The following is an 18,123-nucleotide window of genomic DNA, read 5'->3' on the forward strand; positions in this document are numbered from 1 at the left end:
TGTGCATATCGGCCGGTTGCTATGGAGACCGGCCCGCGGTATCCCAGCATGCCTCGGCTCCCAGCTGTCCAATTGTGAGCTCCCCGACGGGTGCCTCCTGATGACGCACACGGAAGCGCCGGCAGACCCCGCCTCCCGTAGAAGAGGGACCTGCGCAGCGCTTCCGGGAAGCCGGCGGCGGCGGCCAGTACCGGGAGCCTCGGGCACCTCTCAGGCAGTGTCGGTGGGGAGGCCGGAGGCCCCACTGTCCGCGGTGCGTATCGCCAGGCCCGGAGCCTGGTTCGGCCTCTCCCGTCAGTCGGTCAGAGCTGGCACAATCTCCTCCTCTGGGGCCGAAGAGGAGACTTAACCGGCCTGACGCGTGCGGGGCCGCGGGCCCGAGGCCGGCCGCGGAAGAGCCCGCGATTCTCTGGCTCGCGCTGGCTCATTTGGGGGTGGAGCGGGCCGGAAGCTCCCGGAGCGGCTGGGTTGGCCTCTGCGAGAGTGGGGAGGGGTCTGCCTTCCCTGGCGGCCTGCCCGGGAGGAACCTACCGTCTGAAAATATAAATTGCCTATGTACAGTGCTTTATAGTGTGCTTTTCAATCCCTTACTCCTTGCGATCTTTACTACACTCGGAGCAAGAGTGATTATCCTTTTGCACCCAGGGTAAGGAGGAGAGGTCGTGACTGAATGTAACTCACTCATAATGAGTCAGTTGCGGGAGAGAAAGGCTTCTGCAAGAGATAGGACTTACCCTGCGTCTTACGAAGTAAATATACTTAACAGTGAAGAGGAATTGCAAACGTTGGGAACTGAAGCTTCAGAATGGGAAAGATGAGGCTGGTTTGGAGAACCAAGGTTTTCAGGTCAGGTTGAGATCATTGGTGAAATCACTGAGAAATGTGTCTAAACTCTCTCCTAGGCCATGCATTATACACAGCTTGAATCAGTGTCACGAAAGTTTGCTGCTACTTCAGGGACTTGGGGCTACCAAAAAATAAAAGCTATTCGCTGCCCTGCAAAAGTTTATTTTGTTAAATTTGTATTCACAAATCCTCCAGTCAAGTGAGCCAGTACTGTGCTGGATGAGTAAGGTGGGTGTGCCACCCCTGCCTGGTGAGGCTCACGGACTGATTGGGGCAGGGGTGGGGACAAATATGAGAATGGGCAAGTAGGAAAGGTGAACAGAGAAGGCTTCCTGGAGAGAATGGCATCTGCATTTTTCTAAAGGACTACAAAGCAGTGGACAGAGAAGTTGGAAGAACATCACAGTGAAATAGAAGCCCCCAGTAGGCAGAGAGATCATCTGCCAAGAGGACTGTTTAATCTTCCTCTTAGGTGATCTCTTGGCAGCACTTGGCACTTTCACCACTGTTTCCTTCTGAAATTCTTTCTTCATGACTGGGTGCTTCCTCCTCCTTTGCTGGGATCTCCTCATCTGCCCCCTTTGGTGACCTTGGAAGTTGCCCCGTGGGCTTCTCACTGCACACATTCTGCCTTGCTGGTCACACATCCTCTCCTATGGCATGAAGAACTTGCTGTATGCTGATGATCAAATCTCTGCACCCCAGATTTCTCTCTGAGGCTTAGACCCATATACTGCCAACCCTTTTCCTTCTCTTATTTCTGGATTTTTGCACATGCTACTCAGTCTACCTGGAATGTTGCCTCTGTCAATCAGCTCAGCTCACCCATCTGATCCATCTTCCTCTAGAAGCTGTCACTGCTGCAGCAAGCTCCAGGTCCCAGGTAGATACCCCTCCCTTTTGCCCTGGGTCTTCACTCTCCTCACACCAGAGTAATAGTCTGCTTCTTTGCTCCTTGAGGTCAAAGACTGTCTGTCTGTCACAGTTGTGCCCTGGAACCTACCATAGTGTCTGATGGTATTTAGCGTATATTAGATGTTCAATAAATGTTAGATGAGTGACTAAAAAAAGGAATGCTTAACAGTGTTCAATTTTCAGTTCAATGTTGCTGAGAAGTCAATTGACAAGCACTGAAAAGTATTGGCATTAGCCACAGGCAGTCATTAACTCTACAGGATCAGTTTCAGCTGAGATTGATGGTTACAGAACGAGATCGAACAAATGGGAGGGGAAAGTAGGAATAGCACGTGTGCACAACGCCCTGAAAAGTGTAACTCTGAATTGGAAAATAGGGAGCAGTTAAGTGGAATGGGCAAGGCTTTGTGTTTCTGCTTTTTCTTAATGGTAGAAAATACCTGAGCACATCTAAAGGTTCATGGGAGGAGACTGCCAAGAGGGAGAAGTTGAAGACACAGAAGAGAGAGGGGAGCATTGATGACCCGAGGTCCCAGAGGCAGCAGGAGGAGATGGGATTTAACCCAGAGCACAATGAAAGAGTATTGCACAGTGTTACCAGGAAGAGAAGCCAAGGGCATCATAAGCAGAAGGAACAGCACGAGAAGAGGGAGGGACATGGAAGTGCAAAAACTGGACATTAGATGGTGGGGTGAGGGAGCTGGACCGGAAGTTCAAGTCCAGTCTGAGAAGGACCTTGAAAGCCCCAGTCAGAAATTTGGGCCCAGTCCCATGGGCAGTGGGGAATGCTCCCTGGGCCTTTCCCATATAGGGATCAAAACCTTGGCCCGTATTCCCAGAATTGGGACCACCAGCAACATCCAAGGGCAGGAGATATGCACAGCTCCCAGCCCACGGTGTGGTGGGGCCAGTCACCTCCCTGGCTGTCCCCATCTGGGGTTGGGTTTGGTTCAACTCCCCACTTCGCCTCTTTCCCACTGAGCTGTGGGCAACAGTAAGTGATGGCTCCACTCCTTCTCCCAGAGCCAAAATGCCCATCCAGCCTCCAAGCAAAGACACGGAAGAGATGGAAGCAGAGGGTGATTCAGCCGCTGAGATGAATGGGGAGGAGGAAGAGAGTGAGGAGGAACGGAGCGGCAGCCAGACTGAGTCAGAGGAGGAGAGCTCAGGTGAGTCCCTGTGCGCACACATGCGTGCACACATGCGTACACACACACACACCCCGCCACTCCTCTCCAGAGCCAGCCCTGACTGGCCTCTTGTCCCAGAGATGGACGATGAGGACTATGAGCGGCGCCGCAGCGAGTGTGTCAGTGAGATGTTGGACCTGGAGAAGCAGTTCTCGGAGCTAAAGGAGAAGTGAGCGTGGGGATACCTTGGGCTGGGTCTTTGGGCACCTGGGGTGAGGAGGCAGCAGTGATGCCCAGTGAGCGAGTGCCTAACGTGGGGCCTGCTTGGAGCGGGCGCTCAGTACGTGCTTGTCCAAGAGCGACAGGTGAGCAAGTGGATGAGCACATGGGTGCACGGCTTCCTTTTACCTCCCAGGTTGTTCAGGGAACGACTGAGTCAGCTGCGGTTGCGGCTGGAGGAAGTGGGGGCTGAGAGAGCCCCTGAATACACAGAGCCTCTTGGGGGACTGCAGCGGAGCCTCAAGATTCGCATTCAGGTGGCAGGTCTGTGGGCTGGCCTGTGCCCTGTGCCCCTCCCAGAAGCCATGGCTTCCTGTCCACTTCCTCTCTTGTCCCTGCCCTGCCTCACCCTGTTGTCTCAGACCTCCTTTGTGGGCCCCGAGGTCCCCTGCCAAACAGGCCCTTCCTCCCCGCCCCCCCAGGGATCTACAAGGGCTTCTGTCTGGATGTGATCAGGAATAAGTATGAGTGTGAGCTGCAGGGGGCCAAGCAGCACCTGGAGGTGAGCCCAGCTGGCAACCTGGGGCGGGGGTGGGGGGCGGCGAGGCCTGATGGGCCCCACCCTGCCTACCTGGCTGAGCCACTGCCACCCCTTCCAGAGTGAGAAGCTGCTGCTCTATGACACGCTGCAGGGGGAGTTACAGGAGCGGATCCAGAGGCTGGAGGAGGACCGGCAGAGCCTGGACCTCAGCTCTGGTGAGCGCAAGGGCCCAGCCCTGCCAATGCCCGCCCCTCTCTGAACCTCAGCTTCCCTCACTGCACAAGGGGAGAGTCCGAGGCCCTGCTTCTTGGGGTCCCTGTGAGGACTGAATGAGGCCTGGCACACAGTGGGGACTCAGGCAGGGTGGGTGCCCGTGCCCTCCTCTGCCCATGGTCTCTTTCCAAACGGTCAACTCGGCACGCCCACATCCCTTAGCCACAGTGCGCAGTACCTGTGTGAGGAGGCAGGGATTGTCATCATCCCACTGTCCACAGACAAATGAAGAAGCTGAGGCCCACGGAAGTGCAGGGGCCTGTTTCCCAGGGTCGCACCGCTGTGCAGTCGGGACCTGAACAGCCCCAAGCCCAGGGTTCTGTCCATTACCCTGCGTGACGGCGCAGGGAGAGGAGGCCAGGCTGGCCCACGTGGGGGCAGAGGCTCCAGGGGAGGGAGCGTCCTGTGGGCCAGCCCCCGATCCTGACTGTGGGTCTGGACACAGAGTGGTGGGATGACAAACTGCACGCCAGAGGCAGCTCAAAGTCCTGGGACTCCCTGCCGCCCAGCAAGAGGAAGAAGGCGCCTCTTGTGTCTGGTATCCTTTCACCCCAGGTGGCCTGAAACCGGGCAGAACGTCGGGGTCAGCTCCAGACCTGGGGTAGGTGGGGGGGTTGGAGGGACACGAAGGACGGTCAGACTAGACTCATGGTGGTTTAGTGTCATGTGACCATATCTGGGCAAATCCAGCTGTCAGCAGTTTCCGGTAGGGTCCTGGGTCTCCCCTGGGCTAAATGGACCCTAGCAAAACAGAAATGTCACTTCAGTAACTCCCGTAACTTCTTGGGTAAAGTTTGGCCTCTGAGGCCTCTCTGTCTCCAGGCGTTGCCGCAGCAGGTCCCAGGCGCTCCCAGCCCAGTGCTTTTGCTCACTTCCCCTCCTCTTGGAACTCCTACCTGTCCCCGCCTGGTCAGGGCCCATCTCCGTGAAGCCCCTCCTGGGCTTCACCCAGTGCCTACGGCTTTGCTCTCCAGGGCTCCCTGTGCCTTACCTGGGGACGCCCAATCCCAGCGGGGGCTAGCTGCCTCGGCCCGTCTCAGGCAGGAGCGCTTTAGTCCAGGGCCCACTGTGCCTGCATCCGCCCTGGTTGGCCCAGCAGAGTTGAGTTCTGTGTCCCCTGAGGGCAATCCCACAGAGCCAGTGTCAGGTGTTACAGCTGCCTGGTGCTGGAGGGCAGGCCCAGGCAGGGAGGGAGGAATCCGGAAGGCAGTGACTAGAGGAGCAAAAGGCAGATGGGGACATGGAGACATCAGGTGGAGAACTCAGGTGGGAACGGAAGGGTCGTCTCAGGATGGAAACAACCTGAATCTGCCTTCAGATGGTGGAATGAGGGGACAGTTAATGATACAGGGTAGGACAGAATAGGAGAAGGAGCAAGGTTCCTGAGGGGCAGGATGGGCCTCAGCAGCTGACCTGAAGGAGGGAGGTGAGGTATGGGGGGCCCTCCATGGATGGGTGAAATAGGCCACGAGGGCCCCCCAGAATCAGGGGGCCAAGAGGTAGGAGGTGGAGCCCGAGTTGAAACCTGGTCCACACTGTCCACTGCACCACCTTTCCTGAGAATTGGTTGGGTAGCACTGCCACCCTTGGACTCCCAGGCCATACCCTCATCACCTGCCCCCTCCACTGGGCTTCCTGCTTCCTTGACCCTGTCACAGGCCCTTACATCGTGTACATGCTGCAGGAGATCGACATCCTGGAGGACTGGACAGCTATCAAAAAGGTCCGGCCGGGTACAGTGGCTCATGCCTGTAATCCTAGCCCTCTGGGAGGCCAAGGCGGGAATATCACGAGAGCTCAGGATTTCGAGACCAGCCTGAGCAAGAGCGAGACCCTGTCTCTACTAAAAAAAAAAAGTAGAAAAATTAGCTGGGCGTGGTGGTGAGGTACTGTAGTCCCAGCTACTTGGGAGGCTGAGGTATCGCTTGAGCCCTGGAGTTTGAGGCTGCTGTGAGCTGTGATGATACCGCTGCACTCTACCCAGGGCGACAGAGTGAGACTCTGTCTGAAAATTAAAAAAAAAAAAAGGTAGTTCCATGGCTGCCACGTCCCTACCACCCTACCTCAGGGTCCCCACCCAGATGACAGGTCTAGTCCCTGCAGGCCTGGGCTTCCCGAGGGCCTGGGCAGTTCTCTGCTCAGCCCTCGCTCCCCATGTCTTCAGCCCAGGTTCCCTGGATTGCAGCAGCTCACAGGACCGCCTTCACGGGAGGCTGCCCTGGCGGGGGGGTTTTAATGTGTCAGCCCCTTCCTTGTTCCAGGGCAGGTTTGATGGTTTGGAGGGTTTGCAAGGTGGGGGCAGGAAAGCAGTGGGGCACTGGGTGCTCTGCCTCAGGAGGGCCTGGCACCCCTGCCCCACAGGGGCCGGTGTGGAGGAGGCAGGCTCTCAGGGGGGCTTTCCTCTCACCCACCCAGGCTAGGGCAGCTGTGTCCCCTCAGAAGAGAAAATCAGATGGTAAGAACCATGGCAGTCGTGCTGCCTCCCTCCCCCCAGCCCAGCCTCCAGGAAAGGAGCCCAGAGAGAGGTGGTAGCCATGCCAGAATCGGTGGCCCGAGAAAGTTAGGACATTCTAGGTTCGAGGGGGTTGAGGGCGTTTGGGGAGCAGAACCAAGTGGGGATGGGGAGACTCTGGGGCGGTGGAGCCCATAGCCAGGATCCACGGGTGAGGCTGTGGAGCTGCCAGGAGCCCTTCTGGGAGGCCTGTCCTGGGACAGAGCGAGGCCACTCCCCTCCGTCCCCCACAAGAAGTGGCTGCCGCCCTCTTGGTTCAGCTTCCTCTCACAGGTGACGATTTCCCTTCCCACATACCCCCAGGACCGTGACCCCACTGTTCATAGCCAGGGGGGTCTCTCAGAGCAGCTGGCACCAAACCCGGGATTCACATTTTCCTGCTGCAGAGAGGCCGACGGACACGCCCTTCCTGGTCTGCCCTGCCGGGGTCCCGCCAGCCGGCACTGGCATGGACTCCTCCGCTGCCTCCTTGAGGCCTGCACAGCTGTGGCCCTGGAGGTGACCTGGCCAGACAAGACCGTCACCTCACCTCCATCCCTGAGCAGCCCACTACCTCCCCTCCTGAAGATCACCCTCCTCAGTGCTCCCTGTATGCCAAAGCAGCATCCGACCTGCTGACCTTGGACCCTGGCTCCCCAGCCACTGGGAGCTGGGCTCGCTGTGTGGGAACTCTGGGCCAGAAATATCGGGGGGCCTGTGCATTCTGGGTGGCCAAGGTGAGGAGCCGGGCCTCCCGGTTTTCCCAGGGCAGTCCTCAGTATCTGCCTCCCAGATTTTGAGACTGCAATTAAAGCCTTTCCTGGGACTTTGGCATGCCCGTGTGTGTCTGATCTACCTTGCAAGGGATTCGGGGCTTGGTGGGGAGTGCCTGCGACAGGCAGACTCTGTTCTGGGGTCTTGCAGTTTGATACCTCCTCTCCCTACCCTGCGGGGGGCCGGATGCTCTGACTTGAGGTCAGGCTGGGGAAGGAGAGTCTGGGCCCTGGACTGCCTGGTGCTAGTGAGGGAGTCTGCGGCAACATGTGGCAGGGAGGTGGTGCACGGTGCTCAGAGCCTGGGTCGTGTCTGCACCTGCCCCAGTTGCTCGGCAGACTGGAGCGGCAGCCTGGCAGAGCCTGTGCGTGGGAGGCAGCCGGCAGCAGCGCCATGTGCTGACGACCTCGCAGCCAGACTCCCCCTGCTCAGCGCTGTCAGAACCACCCCCAGAACCTCAGTTAAGCAAAGGGGTTGGTTTCCATGGAGACATGGCATCTTTTCTCCATGGCAACGTGAAATCCCAAAACCCAGGTTAGGCTCAGGAATGAGTCATCTGTGACCAATAGGGGGTGCTCTCTCACAAGGCTGACCCCCAGGGCTATGGACAGATGAGCAACTGACCATAGACCCAAGGGTGAGGCTGGGGCCTGTGGGGATCAAGTCCGACCCTGTTTAACCCCTTCCCGCCCACCAGTGTGACTTGAGAAGGCCCGCGAAGCCCTGTGTGGAGGTGGCACCCCCACAGCTGGGGCCCTCAGAGTGGAGCTAGCAGGGAGGGGTCCCTGCCCCTGAGGCTGGGCACAGAACAGAGGAGGCGGGCGCTGGCCAGGCGGGGTGGACACACAAGAGTTAACTGGCGGGTGTGACAGGCGGACCGCCCTCAGGAAGTGTTACTCACCGGGAATGTGTGTGCCTGTGCCTTGGGGCTGGATTCTCTTCCTGAGTCCCAGCAGAAGCCGAAGGAGCTCCCAGCCATGGAAATCCCTGGGGAGCCAGGAGCAGGCACTGGTGGGGCCCCCAGCCCATCCCGCGTGGCTCCTGCGCACCTGGAGAGAGAAAAGTTAGTGAAGTTGGAAGGGCAGCAGGAGCGGCGGGGAGGGCCTGTGCGAGGAGGGTCTGTCCTCCCTCAGAGGGGTGGGCAGGGGTCCTAGCCCTGGCCCACTGCTCAGGTCTGGGTGTCCACACCCAGGCCAGCCCAGGACCCGCTGTACGACGTGCCCGATGCCAGCAGGGGGCAGGCAGATGGACCCCAGCGGCCGGGGCGCGCTGTGAGCCTGCGGGAGCGCCTGCTGCTCACCCGGCCCGTGTGGCTGCAGCTGCGGGCCAATGCGGCGGCCGCACTGCACGTGCTGAGGACCGAGCCCCCGGGGGTGAGTCTTGCCCCCACCTCCAGGGACTCGCCAGCCAAGGTGGGAGAGACAGGAGTGGGACACAGAGGTCCTGAGCCTCCCGACCCCATCCGTCCCCTTGCAGACGTTCCTGGTAAGGAAATCTAACACCCGCCAGTGCCAGGCCCTGTGCGTGCGTCTGCCCGAGGCCAGCGGCCCCTCCTTCGTCTCCAGCCACTACATCCTGGAGAGCCCTGGCGGTGAGAGGGGCTGGCCTGGCGGGAAGGGGCTGGAAGCAGGGGGGAGTCCCCAGAGAGCGACCTCACTTCCCACCTCTCAAAGGCATCTCCTTGGAGGGCTCGGAGCTCGTGTTCCCGGACCTCGTCCAGCTCATCTGCGCCTACTGCCACGCCCGGTGAGTCTGCCCACAGGCGCCTGATGTCCGCAGGGCCTTGCTGCCTAGAGAGCCTGTCCTCGCTGCCCCTGCGGCCCCAGCGCCCCTCACTCCTGACTTTCTGCTCCCCCCTCTGGCCTCAGGGACATCCTTCTCCTCCCACTCCAGCTCCCCTGCGCCATCCACCGGGCGGCCACCCACAAGGAGCTGGAGGCCATCTCCCATCTGGGCGTTGGTAAGGGCTCTCCCGCCACCCGCTGCTCAGACAGACAGGCTGAGGCCAAGAGGGGACGGGAAGGTCAGGGCACCCAGCCCGAAGCCTGTGCCTGTCCTTGGTTGAGCCCCTCCCCTGACCAGTCCCTGAGGCCGGCTGGTTTCTCTTCCCCAGAGTTCTGGAGCTCCTCCCTCAACACCAAGGCTCAGCGGGGCCCATCCGAAGGCCCCCTGCTGCCCCGGCTGAAGGCCCGGTCCCCTCAAGAGCTAGACCAGGGCACGGGAGCCGCCCTGTGCTTCTTCAACCCTCTGTTCCCAGGGGACCTGGGCCCCACCAAGCGGGAGAAATTCAAGAGGAGCTTCAAAGTGCGCGTGTCCACAGAGACCTCCAGCCCCCTGTCTCCACCCGCTGTGCCGCCTCCCCCCGTCCCAGTGCTGCCAGGGGCAGCCCCCAGCCAGACAGAAAGGCCACCCTCTCGCCAGCTGCTGCGGAGGGAGAGCTCAGTGGGGTACCGAGTCCCAGGGAGTGGTGGCCCGGGCCTGCCACCCCTGCCCTCCCTCCAGGAGGTGGACTGTGGCTCCCCCAGCAGCTCCGAGGAGGAAGGGGCACCGGGGTCCTGGGGGAGCCCTGTGACCTCACCCCGCCTGAGCCGCCGGCGGCCTCTGCTTCGGTCCATGAGTGCTGCCTTCTGCTCCCTGCTGGTGCCCGAGCGGCAGGTGGGCCGGGCAGCCGAGGCGCTGTTGCGGGACCGCCGCACGGCCGTGGGCCAGCTGGCACAGGACCTACTGACCCAGGTGCGGGCTGGGCCCGAGTCCTGGGAGCTGCAGGGCATCCGCCAGGCGCTGAGCCGGGCCCGGGCCATGCTGAGTGCAGAGCTGGGCCCTGAGAAGCTGCTGCCGCCGGAGAGGCTGGGTGAGGCCCCGCTGCCCTGCACTGGCTCAGCCCCTGCCTCGAACCTCCCCTCCCCTGCCCTGCCCTCCCCCTTTCCGGCCTCTCTGATTGTGGTCGCTGTGTTACAAACCCGCCCTGTCTCACCACTGTCCAAGTGAGTTCCGCACCCTGCCTCAGTTCCCCGTGCTCCTGTCTCACCCAGCCTCCCCCTGCCTCTCTCGCTTCTCCTCCCAGCCCTGCCCCTTCTCCCTTCTCCCCTGGGCTCTGCCCCCCTCCCCCTCCCCGCACCCTGACCCCTGCCTGCCCCCCCTCTGCAGAGCACGTCCTGGAGAAGTCGCTGCACCGCTCTGTGCTCAAGCCCCTCCGGCCCATCCTGGCAGCAGGCCTGCGGCGCCGGCTGTCCGCGGATGGCTCCCTGGGCCGCCTGGCCAAGGGCCTCTGCCTGGCCCGGGCCCAGGGCCCCGGAGCCTTCGGATCCCACCTGAGCCTGCCCTCCCCTGCAGAGACAGAGCAGGTGCGCCAGAAGCTGCTGCAGCTGCTCCGCACCTACTCCCCCAGCGCCCAGGTCAAGCGGCTCTTGCAGGCCTGCAAGCTGCTCTACACGGCCCTGAGGGCCCAGGAGGGTATGTCCCCTCTGCCACCTCCCCCTGCCCTGCGCCCTCTGAGCCAGAGGCAGCCCCCCAGGCAGAGGTTCCCAGAGCCCAGAACAGCACAGCCCGGGAGAACAAGCCCACCCTCCCATCGCACACAGGGTAAACTGAGGCCCAGAGAGTGGATCACCCTCTGCACAGCTCCCTCCATGGGTTTACTGTAGAGATCACATTGCCCAGGGCCTGGCAGGCAGAGGGGACGGGTCACTGAGACAAGGATTGAGAATTGTACCCTGACCCTGGGGCTCCAGAAGAACCTGAAGCTTCCTCTTCACCATGTCCCCACAGGGGAGGGCGCCGGGGCTGATGAGTTCCTGCCACTGCTGAGCCTTGTCTTGGCCCAGTGTGACCTTCCCGAGCTGCTGCTGGAGGCCGAGTACATGTCCGAGCTCCTGGAGCCTGCCCTGCTCACTGGAGAGGGTGAGGGGCCCCCCACACCACCTCCCTGTCTGGCGGGGCTGGGGGCCTTGGCTGCTTGGCGACGGGCCCTGATAGCATGGAAGGCCAGAGGGAGTGGGTCCCCCACGCCTGGCCCAAGCTGCCTTCTTCCCCTTGTGTCCCAGGCGGCTACTACCTGACCAGCCTCTCGGCCAGCCTGGCCCTGCTGAGCAGCCTGGCCCAGGCCCACGCCGTCCCCCTGAGCCCCTCGCAGGAGCTGCAGCGCTCCCTCAGCCTCTGGGAGCAGCGCCACCTGCCCGCCACCCACAGCTTCCAGGTAACAGGCCCTCCACAGCACCCACCCCAGACTGGCCTGGCCCGAGGGGCACTGGCACCCTGCGGCACGGTGCCCTGCTTTTCTCACTGAGGCCCAGCAGGGGAAGGGCTAGTCCTGCGCCACCCTGTGGGAGAAGCAGCGCCCTGTCCTCACGTCAGAGCCAGCCTTTGTGTGCCGAGTGCTGTGGGGTGGCATCCCCAAATTGTCACAGAGACTCAGGATAGGGCCCTTAGAAGCCACATTTTACAGATGAGGAAACGGACATGACATGGGGGGGAAGGGCCAAGTCCTGGCCTCTGGCCCCCAGCCAGGGCTCCGCCTCCCGGGCCTCAGGCTTCAGCTGAGCTCCCTGCCCTCCCATCTGGGCTCTGCCTGGTTGTCCTCAGAGCCATGCTCTGTCGATGCCCTTCACCTTCCCAGCTAGCCTTGGCTAAGAGTCCATGCTCTGTAGCCAGATCCTGGGTTCCAGTCCTGGCACTACCACTTCTTAGTTCTGGAAGCTTGGGCAAGTTACTTAACCTCTTTGTGCCTTGATTTTCTCATCTGTAAAATGGGGCAGTAGTACCTACCTCCTAGAGTTGGTGTGAGGATTAAATGAGTTAATGCAGGACGAGTGCTTAGGGCCCAGAGTAAGCACCATCTCAGCTTCGTCTTGGGCTCATGAGAGCCCTGCTGGGCTGTCCTTGCACCTTCAGCACCCACGAGCCCACCCCCTGGAGCCCACAAAGTTTTTGCCAGTTGTTTCTACCCCTTGGTTTACACCCCCCACCCCTGTCCCTGCACAGCGTGCACTGACCCCTCGGCCCTGGAGCCAGAGCATGCCAGCAGGCTGAGTATTTGTCTTTGTCTCTGCTCCGGCACAGCACCTCCTCCGAGTAGCCCACCAGGACCCCAGCACTGGCTGCACCTCCAAGACCCTGGCTGTTCCCCCAGGAGCCTCGATCGCCACCCTGAACCAGCTCTGCGCCACCAAGTTCCGAGTGACCCAGCCCGACACTTTCGGCCTCTTCCTGTACAAGGAGCAGGGCTACCACCGCCTGCCCCCGGGAGCCCTGGCCCACAGGCTGCCCACCACCGGCTACCTCGTCTACCGCCAGGCAGAGTGGCCTGAGACCCAGGGGACTGCGCCAGAGGAGGGCAGTGGGCAGCCAGAGGCGGGGGGCAGGGAGGAGGACAAAGGGGGCCAGGGAGACGGGGATGTTGGGGTCAAAGCCAGCCCCAGGGACAGGGTGGGAGCGTCTGAGACAACTGCTGAGGGCCGAGAGGACCAGGCCCAGGGAGGCCCTGCTCGGCCAGGACAGCCAGAGGCTGAGGGAAACTAGGCAGCCAAGGAGTAGCTAGCGGTGGCTGGAAGGGTCCTTTGGGGCAGGAGACTCTGAGCCTGCTGGGAAGGCCTTTCAGAGCCTTCAACCCAGCCAAGGTGTCCTTGGTCAGCCCCACGCCAGGCCCTCTCCTGTGTCTGCCTCCACCTCTGTCTGCTGCTCACCTCCATGAGCCCACCTGCTGCGGGAGCTGCTGGAACAGCCACATTGGAGGGGTTGGAATCATGTTGGGGTTGAGGGACCCCTGGATCATGTGACCAAGGCCCCTTGCCTCCTTCTTCTCCCCCAGCTGGAGGCTAGCCAGCCGCAGTGGTGGGTGTGCCCAACTGGGGACAGATCCGACTAATGACAGCCTCTGGTCGTCCCGGCTCCTTTTGCACCTTCCTCATGGGCACGGCCCAGTCAGGGCTATGTCCAAGCAGCCCCTGATGGGTTTGGCGCTTCCAGGCCCTGACGGAGGATCCAGGGAGGCAGCAGAATGGCAGCAAAGGCTCAGGGCCAGCCCTGCCCTGGGCTCCCTGGAGGAGCCTCAGCTGCAGGCCTCAGCGCTCTCACCTGTCCTGCGGGGATGCCACGGATGCCCTGCCCTCTCCCAGAAGTGGTCTGGGAGTCAAAATGGATGATTTTGCTACAAAGTAGAGCCCAGACCAGGGGAGGAGGGAAGGAGGTGGGGCAGTAGCTCCCTTCCAGGAGTTGGTTCCCTGTCACGCAGGGCTCTCACCTGGTGCTCTGCCAGTCGGTCCCGGGAAGGTTATTCCCTGGAGATCTGGTCCCCGGGAGAAGGCACCCAAGTTCCAGTCTCTCCCCAAGATCCGAAGTCCTCCCAGGCACTCTGGCATCCCTGGGGAGTTGGACAGGGGAGATAACGCCCCCAGCAGGCACATCAGCTTCCAAAATGCAGAGTGAGGCTCAGAAACCATTTTCTCTGCACTAAGTGGCCCTCACAAAAGCTCTGCGGGGAACAGGGCATGGCTTGTTAGCGCCACTCAAGTTCAGGAAGGTCACTCCTGAGACATCACACAGCAAGTCACTAGGGGTTACCCCACCCAACCAGGGTGTCAGCTTCCAACTACACCCTCTATTCTCAGCCCAGACAAATTAACCCTCAAGGCCAGGGCAGCCCCAAAGGGGCACCCAGAGCAGGCAGCAAATCTGAGCAAAGAAAATTGCCCCCCACCAACCACGAGGGGGCGCGCATGGCCCAGGAAGCTGCTGGCAGGGTGCCCACTGAGGGAGGAGGACAGTTCAAATGCCCTTGTTATGGGGCAAAGGCCTTGCACTCCTACAGCCATCAGGTAACCTGGGGACAGCACGGGGCCGAGGCTGCTGGTCATCAGATGTCCTGGAGCCGAGGGTTTGGGCGAGGCCAGCCTCTAGGGACCACACCCCAGGAAGGAATCATTCCTGATGGAGGAGGACCCAGCCAGTTTCAGATTCTGTCCCCTTGGGCATTGAGTACAAAGGGACAGCAACCCCCATGCCATACGTGACAGTTGGGAGGCAGAAACTGTGGACATTGGCTTTCAGGTGATCCAGATACAGCCCAGGTGCGGGGTAGGCAGCCGGCAGCTCTGCGCCCCCCGCTTCCACGCCCCTCCCCTCAAACTCTCGCTGTGGGAAGTCTCTGCCCTCCCGTCATCCTCCCTCCCTCCCTGTGCCGCCCGCGCCAGTGCCTTGTACAGTACAGTGCTGAGCACCCCACAGGCGCTCAATAAATGTTGTCCACGGATTGGAGTTCGGTAACTAGGATGAGGGGCAGGGGGGCGGGAACCTGGGGAGGGAAGAGAGGGCTGGGTTCTGGGAGCCAAACGCAGGATGTGTCAAGTTCAGTGCCAGAGGAAGGGCCTGGGGTGTCTGCAGGGGATGCTCCGAGAACCGCAGGGGCTGGATGTGGAGCTGGTCTCCCGGAGGGGAAGAGGCTCGGGGTCCCTGCCCTCCCTTGCCTGCTCAGGCCCAAGTCCCTAGAGCGCTGCCGGGCCCTGCCCGCTGCCTGGGGCACTCGCTTTCTCTCCTCGAGAGATTCCCACTGGTCAGGGGGCCTCCAGGCCGGGTGGGCAAAAAGAGGCCAGCCTAAGGCTGCTCTCATTATCCGCATTTTATAGATGAGGAAACTCAGGCTTGCTCAGGGAAAGTGGCTTATTATGGGGCAAAGGGCTTGGACATCCTCCAAAACAGGACTCACCTGTTAGTCCACTCAGCAGTACTCTGTTAAGTGTCCTTTATGGACCAAGCACCAAGCACCCACAGCCAAACGGAAGCAGGTGGAGTCTCGCCAGCCTCACAGGGTGATCTAGGCAGCAGCCAGAGCCCCCTGTGTCCTTATGGGAGAGGGAGCCAAGGCTCCAGGAGTTGACGTGCGTCCCCACCTTCGCCCAGTGTCCACTGCTGCAGGGCAGGCCTCGACCCCTGACGTGTGGATCTGCTGAGTAGTCGCTAAGTCATTTCCTCGCTTGCAAAGCTTGCACTCAGCACTCCTAAGGCCACCGTAGTTCTGCGTGACTTTACTTACTGCCCGTCTCCCTCACCAGAATGCCAGAGCCAACTTGGCCTTGTTCCCAACTAAGTCTCGGGGGCCTAGAACAAGGCCTGGGCCGGAACTGGCACTCGGGAAAGATATGTGGAAGCATTGATCCGGGAGACCCAGCCTGTTCCTCCACGTTCCCGGCCGGCAGCGGGTTCTCCAGCGCTGCCACCGGGGGGCGAGCGCGGCGCGCTCTTCTCCGAGCTAAGGCCACCCAGAGGACCCAGGGGACTCTGGCCACCCGGAGGACCCGCGGGCCTGGTGCTAGGAGGAAAGCAGCCCTGCAGCGGGGCCCTGGGACATCCTGCCAATGGGGATTTCGCGAATGCGGGTGTGGGAGGGGCTGCCCATCCCCGGTTCTAGCAGCGAGTGGCCAGGAGCCAGGGGCCTACGGATGGCCCAGGCCGGTGGGTGGACGGCAGTCGCTGAGACACACCTCCAGCCTGACCCGCCTTCCACACAGCGTTTAACACCCTGCTGTGGCCTTGTGACCCATGCTCACGCCCACAGCTTAACACAGTAACACTCTGACCCACATCCCCACACCGCGTGACACCCTGCCAGCCTCAGGCATGTACAACAACACCCGGGCACTGTTAGCTGTTCACGCCCTGCAGGATGGGACACAGGGACACAAAGGCAGCCCTCCTCCGAGCCACACCCTGACACAGACCAAACACCCACTCAGACATCCCTAGATCTGCAAACGCAGAAATATTTCCTCAACACCCTCGCTCTCAGGTTCAGAGTGTGACTCGCTGACATGCACGTGGTGACAGGCTGGTATGACACATGGGGACAGGCTGACATAGAGACACGTGTCACAAGGACCCCATGACACACTTAGACCTCCCCATGCAGAACTGCCACTGCCACCCCCAAGTCCCCGGCTCAGGCACAGCACACGGCTTCCCCTTCCCACCCTGCGTGAGCACTGGAAGTGCAAACACACGTACACAGGCACATGTGTGCTCACACACCCGGGGACACAGACACACCTTGCAGACTCTCCAGCACGCAGACGAGGTCTAAGGCCCGCTCCTGACTGATCTCACTCCCAGCCCTGGCCTACCCCCACCACCACGCACCCACCCCAGCCCATGGTGGGCCCTGGTGGGGGCCATGAGTTGCCGAGAAGACCCCCATGAGGGGTGTGGCGACCCTACTGGCCAGGCAGGAGGCAGAGGCAGCAGGGTGGGCGGGGACGCTGAGCTCATCAGATTCCAGCCTGAGTGATTCACGGGAGAGCCTGGGGAGGCTCTGGGAGGGGCGCTGGCCCAGAGGCGGGGGCATCAGGAGCCTGGGTGGGCTTTGACCAGAGGGTCCCGGGTCTGGGTCCAAAGCAAACCTCGAGTCTGGGGAGGGGGGCTTCCGAGGGGGTGGCCCAGCCTGAAGGGTGGCTGCTGGGCGAGGCTCCCGGGAGGGGCCTAGGACACAGAGCCGCAGGATGAGACAATCAGCCCTTCCTGACCACCCCGCCCAGGGCCTGGCCCACTGACCCCACGCCTTCCTGGTCCCAGCTGCCGGGTGTCTTCAGCAAGGGTTAGGCCAAGGGTGGGGACAGGGGTGAGGTGACCCTCATGGCCCATCTTGGCCCCTCAGGCCCTCGGGCAGACAGCCCAAGTGGACTCAGAGGCCCCAGAGGGCTGGGCCCGCCGGCCCTGTCAGAGCCGACAGGGTTACAGACCCGCACTGCCCTGGAAGGCACGGCCTCGGCCACAGCCCAGAACGCACGGGCTGTCCCCGCCTGGGATGTTTTCTGGCTGAGATCGAGCCCTCTGCTCCTGGCACCCCAGAGCCCCCTGCCTCCCATGCTGGGCTGATGCTCAGAGGAGGTGGAGGCCGCAGGCACCCAGTCCCAGCTGCGGGGTGACAGGAAGAAAGGATGGGGCTGGGGGCAGGGCAGGGGCACAGGAAGTGCCTTTCTTGGAACTCTGCACCAAAATAGCCCTTTCTGTCCCTACTCTGGGTCTCAGTGTCCCATGGGTAAGGTATATGTCACCAAGGAGACCCTCACCAGGGAGGGGCCTGAGCTGGCCTTAGTCTGGCTTTTTCTTGCAGCCCCTCCCACTCCCCTCCACTCCCACCGCAGCCTCTGCTCCACTTTGAAGTCCTAACATAAATATCATGTCTGCTTGGGTTCCCCTTCCCGGCCTGGTCACAGCCCCCAGACCTGGCGCCCACCCCAGCCAGCCCCGGGGGTGCGGTGCCGGGAGAGAGGAGGTTGGCCTGGACCACCCAGGGGAGGTAACGAGTCAGAGACCCTGAGACAGGGACAGGGGGACTCCAGAGACAGAGAAGAAGTGGGCAGAGAACAGAGAGACCCCAGAAACCAATAAGGGGACAGTCCTGGGGGAAGGAGAGAGAGAGGAAGAGGGAGGCAGACGCTGCAGTGAGAGAGGGAGAGTGAGACAGAGATCCTGGTGCAAGGAGGCAGGAGGAGGAGGGTGCTAGACAGGAAGAGAAGGTTCCAGAGGTGGGCTAGGGGGAGGCTGAGACAGGGGTAGCAGGGAGAAGGGTGTGGTGGAAAGAGAAACGTCCCTGGCAACAGTGTGACCAACTATCTCACTTGCCTAGGACTGAGAGGGTTCACAGGACATGGGACTTTCAGTGTGGAAACCAAGGAAGTTCTCAGTAAACTGGGGTGGGGACCACAGAGTCCACCCCCACAGGCACCCCTTGCACAGATGAGAAGGGCTGTTTGTAAACTGATGGGGGGACTTGGGCCCTTCTAGCTCTGACATGGGCTTCAGGACTCCCTTTCTTAGGGGCAGATGTGGCCAGATGTTCAGGTCAGGTGTCTGCCAGAAGAGGGAACTGGGGTCCCAGCTGGGTCCAGGTTGGGCAACCGGGGGCGGCCATATGCTTCTCCCTGCAGCTGTGGGCACAGGTGTGG

General features: G+C 61.4%; 2 protein-coding genes across 4 annotated transcripts; both read left to right on the top strand.

Annotated features, from left to right (window-relative positions):
- The first annotated feature begins 111 nt into the window (after positions 1-111).
- Positions 112-7,247, top strand: BRMS1 (BRMS1 transcriptional repressor and anoikis regulator). Of its 2 annotated transcripts, none has more exons than XM_045558409.1 (10): positions 112-253; positions 2,785-2,930; positions 3,030-3,120; positions 3,307-3,434; positions 3,593-3,672; positions 3,770-3,866; positions 4,370-4,462; positions 5,583-5,647; positions 6,340-6,379; positions 6,823-7,247. In XM_045558409.1, exons 2-10 carry the CDS (start codon positions 2,792-2,794, stop codon positions 6,936-6,938), a joined length of 849 nt encoding a protein of 282 aa, XP_045414365.1. In that variant the 5' UTR covers positions 112-253; positions 2,785-2,791; the 3' UTR covers positions 6,939-7,247. The 2 variants fall into 2 exon arrangements, with proteins under 2 accessions (XP_045414365.1, XP_045414366.1); XM_045558410.1 differs by having other exon boundaries at positions 129-253; positions 6,740-6,916.
- Positions 7,248-7,594: 347 nt separating this feature from the next.
- Positions 7,595-14,445, top strand: RIN1 (Ras and Rab interactor 1). 2 transcript variants are annotated; one of them, XM_045558411.1, is made up of 10 exons: positions 7,595-8,252; positions 8,382-8,562; positions 8,666-8,780; positions 8,863-8,935; positions 9,058-9,149; positions 9,303-10,040; positions 10,337-10,642; positions 10,958-11,089; positions 11,233-11,384; positions 12,248-14,445. In XM_045558411.1, the coding sequence occupies exons 1-10, from the start codon at positions 8,167-8,169 to the stop codon at positions 12,704-12,706; spliced, it is 2,334 nt and encodes a 777-aa protein (XP_045414367.1). In that variant the 5' UTR covers positions 7,595-8,166; the 3' UTR covers positions 12,707-14,445. The 2 variants fall into 2 exon arrangements, with proteins under 2 accessions (XP_045414367.1, XP_045414368.1); XM_045558412.1 differs by lacking the exon at positions 11,233-11,384 and having other exon boundaries at positions 12,248-12,712.
- Positions 14,446-18,123: the final 3,678 nt, after the last annotated feature.

The sequence above is a fragment of the Lemur catta genome, chromosome 7 (assembly GCF_020740605.2).
Source record: "Lemur catta isolate mLemCat1 chromosome 7, mLemCat1.pri, whole genome shotgun sequence".
In the NCBI taxonomy this organism is placed as follows: Eukaryota; Metazoa; Chordata; class Mammalia; order Primates; family Lemuridae; genus Lemur; species Lemur catta.

What these genes read in the sequence shown, in the direction of transcription:
- BRMS1 (XM_045558409.1), top strand. Translation starts at nt 2,792, where the DNA reads ATGCCCATCCAGCCTCCAAGCAAAGACACGGAAGAGATGGAAGCAGAG. An exon ending in GGGCCAAGCAGCACCTGGAG is followed by an intron (nt 3,673 to 3,769) that starts GTGAGCCCAGCT and finishes CACCCCTTCCAG; the next exon opens with AGTGAGAAGCTGCTGCTCTA. An exon ending in ACTGGACAGCTATCAAAAAG is followed by an intron (nt 5,648 to 6,339) that starts GTCCGGCCGGGT and finishes TCACCCACCCAG; the next exon opens with GCTAGGGCAGCTGTGTCCCC.
- RIN1 (XM_045558411.1), top strand. Translation starts at nt 8,167, where the DNA reads ATGGAAATCCCTGGGGAGCCAGGAGCAGGCACTGGTGGGGCCCCCAGC. An exon ending in TGAGGACCGAGCCCCCGGGG is followed by an intron (nt 8,563 to 8,665) that starts GTGAGTCTTGCC and finishes GTCCCCTTGCAG; the next exon opens with ACGTTCCTGGTAAGGAAATC. An exon ending in CCGCCACCCACAGCTTCCAG is followed by an intron (nt 11,385 to 12,247) that starts GTAACAGGCCCT and finishes GCTCCGGCACAG; the next exon opens with CACCTCCTCCGAGTAGCCCA.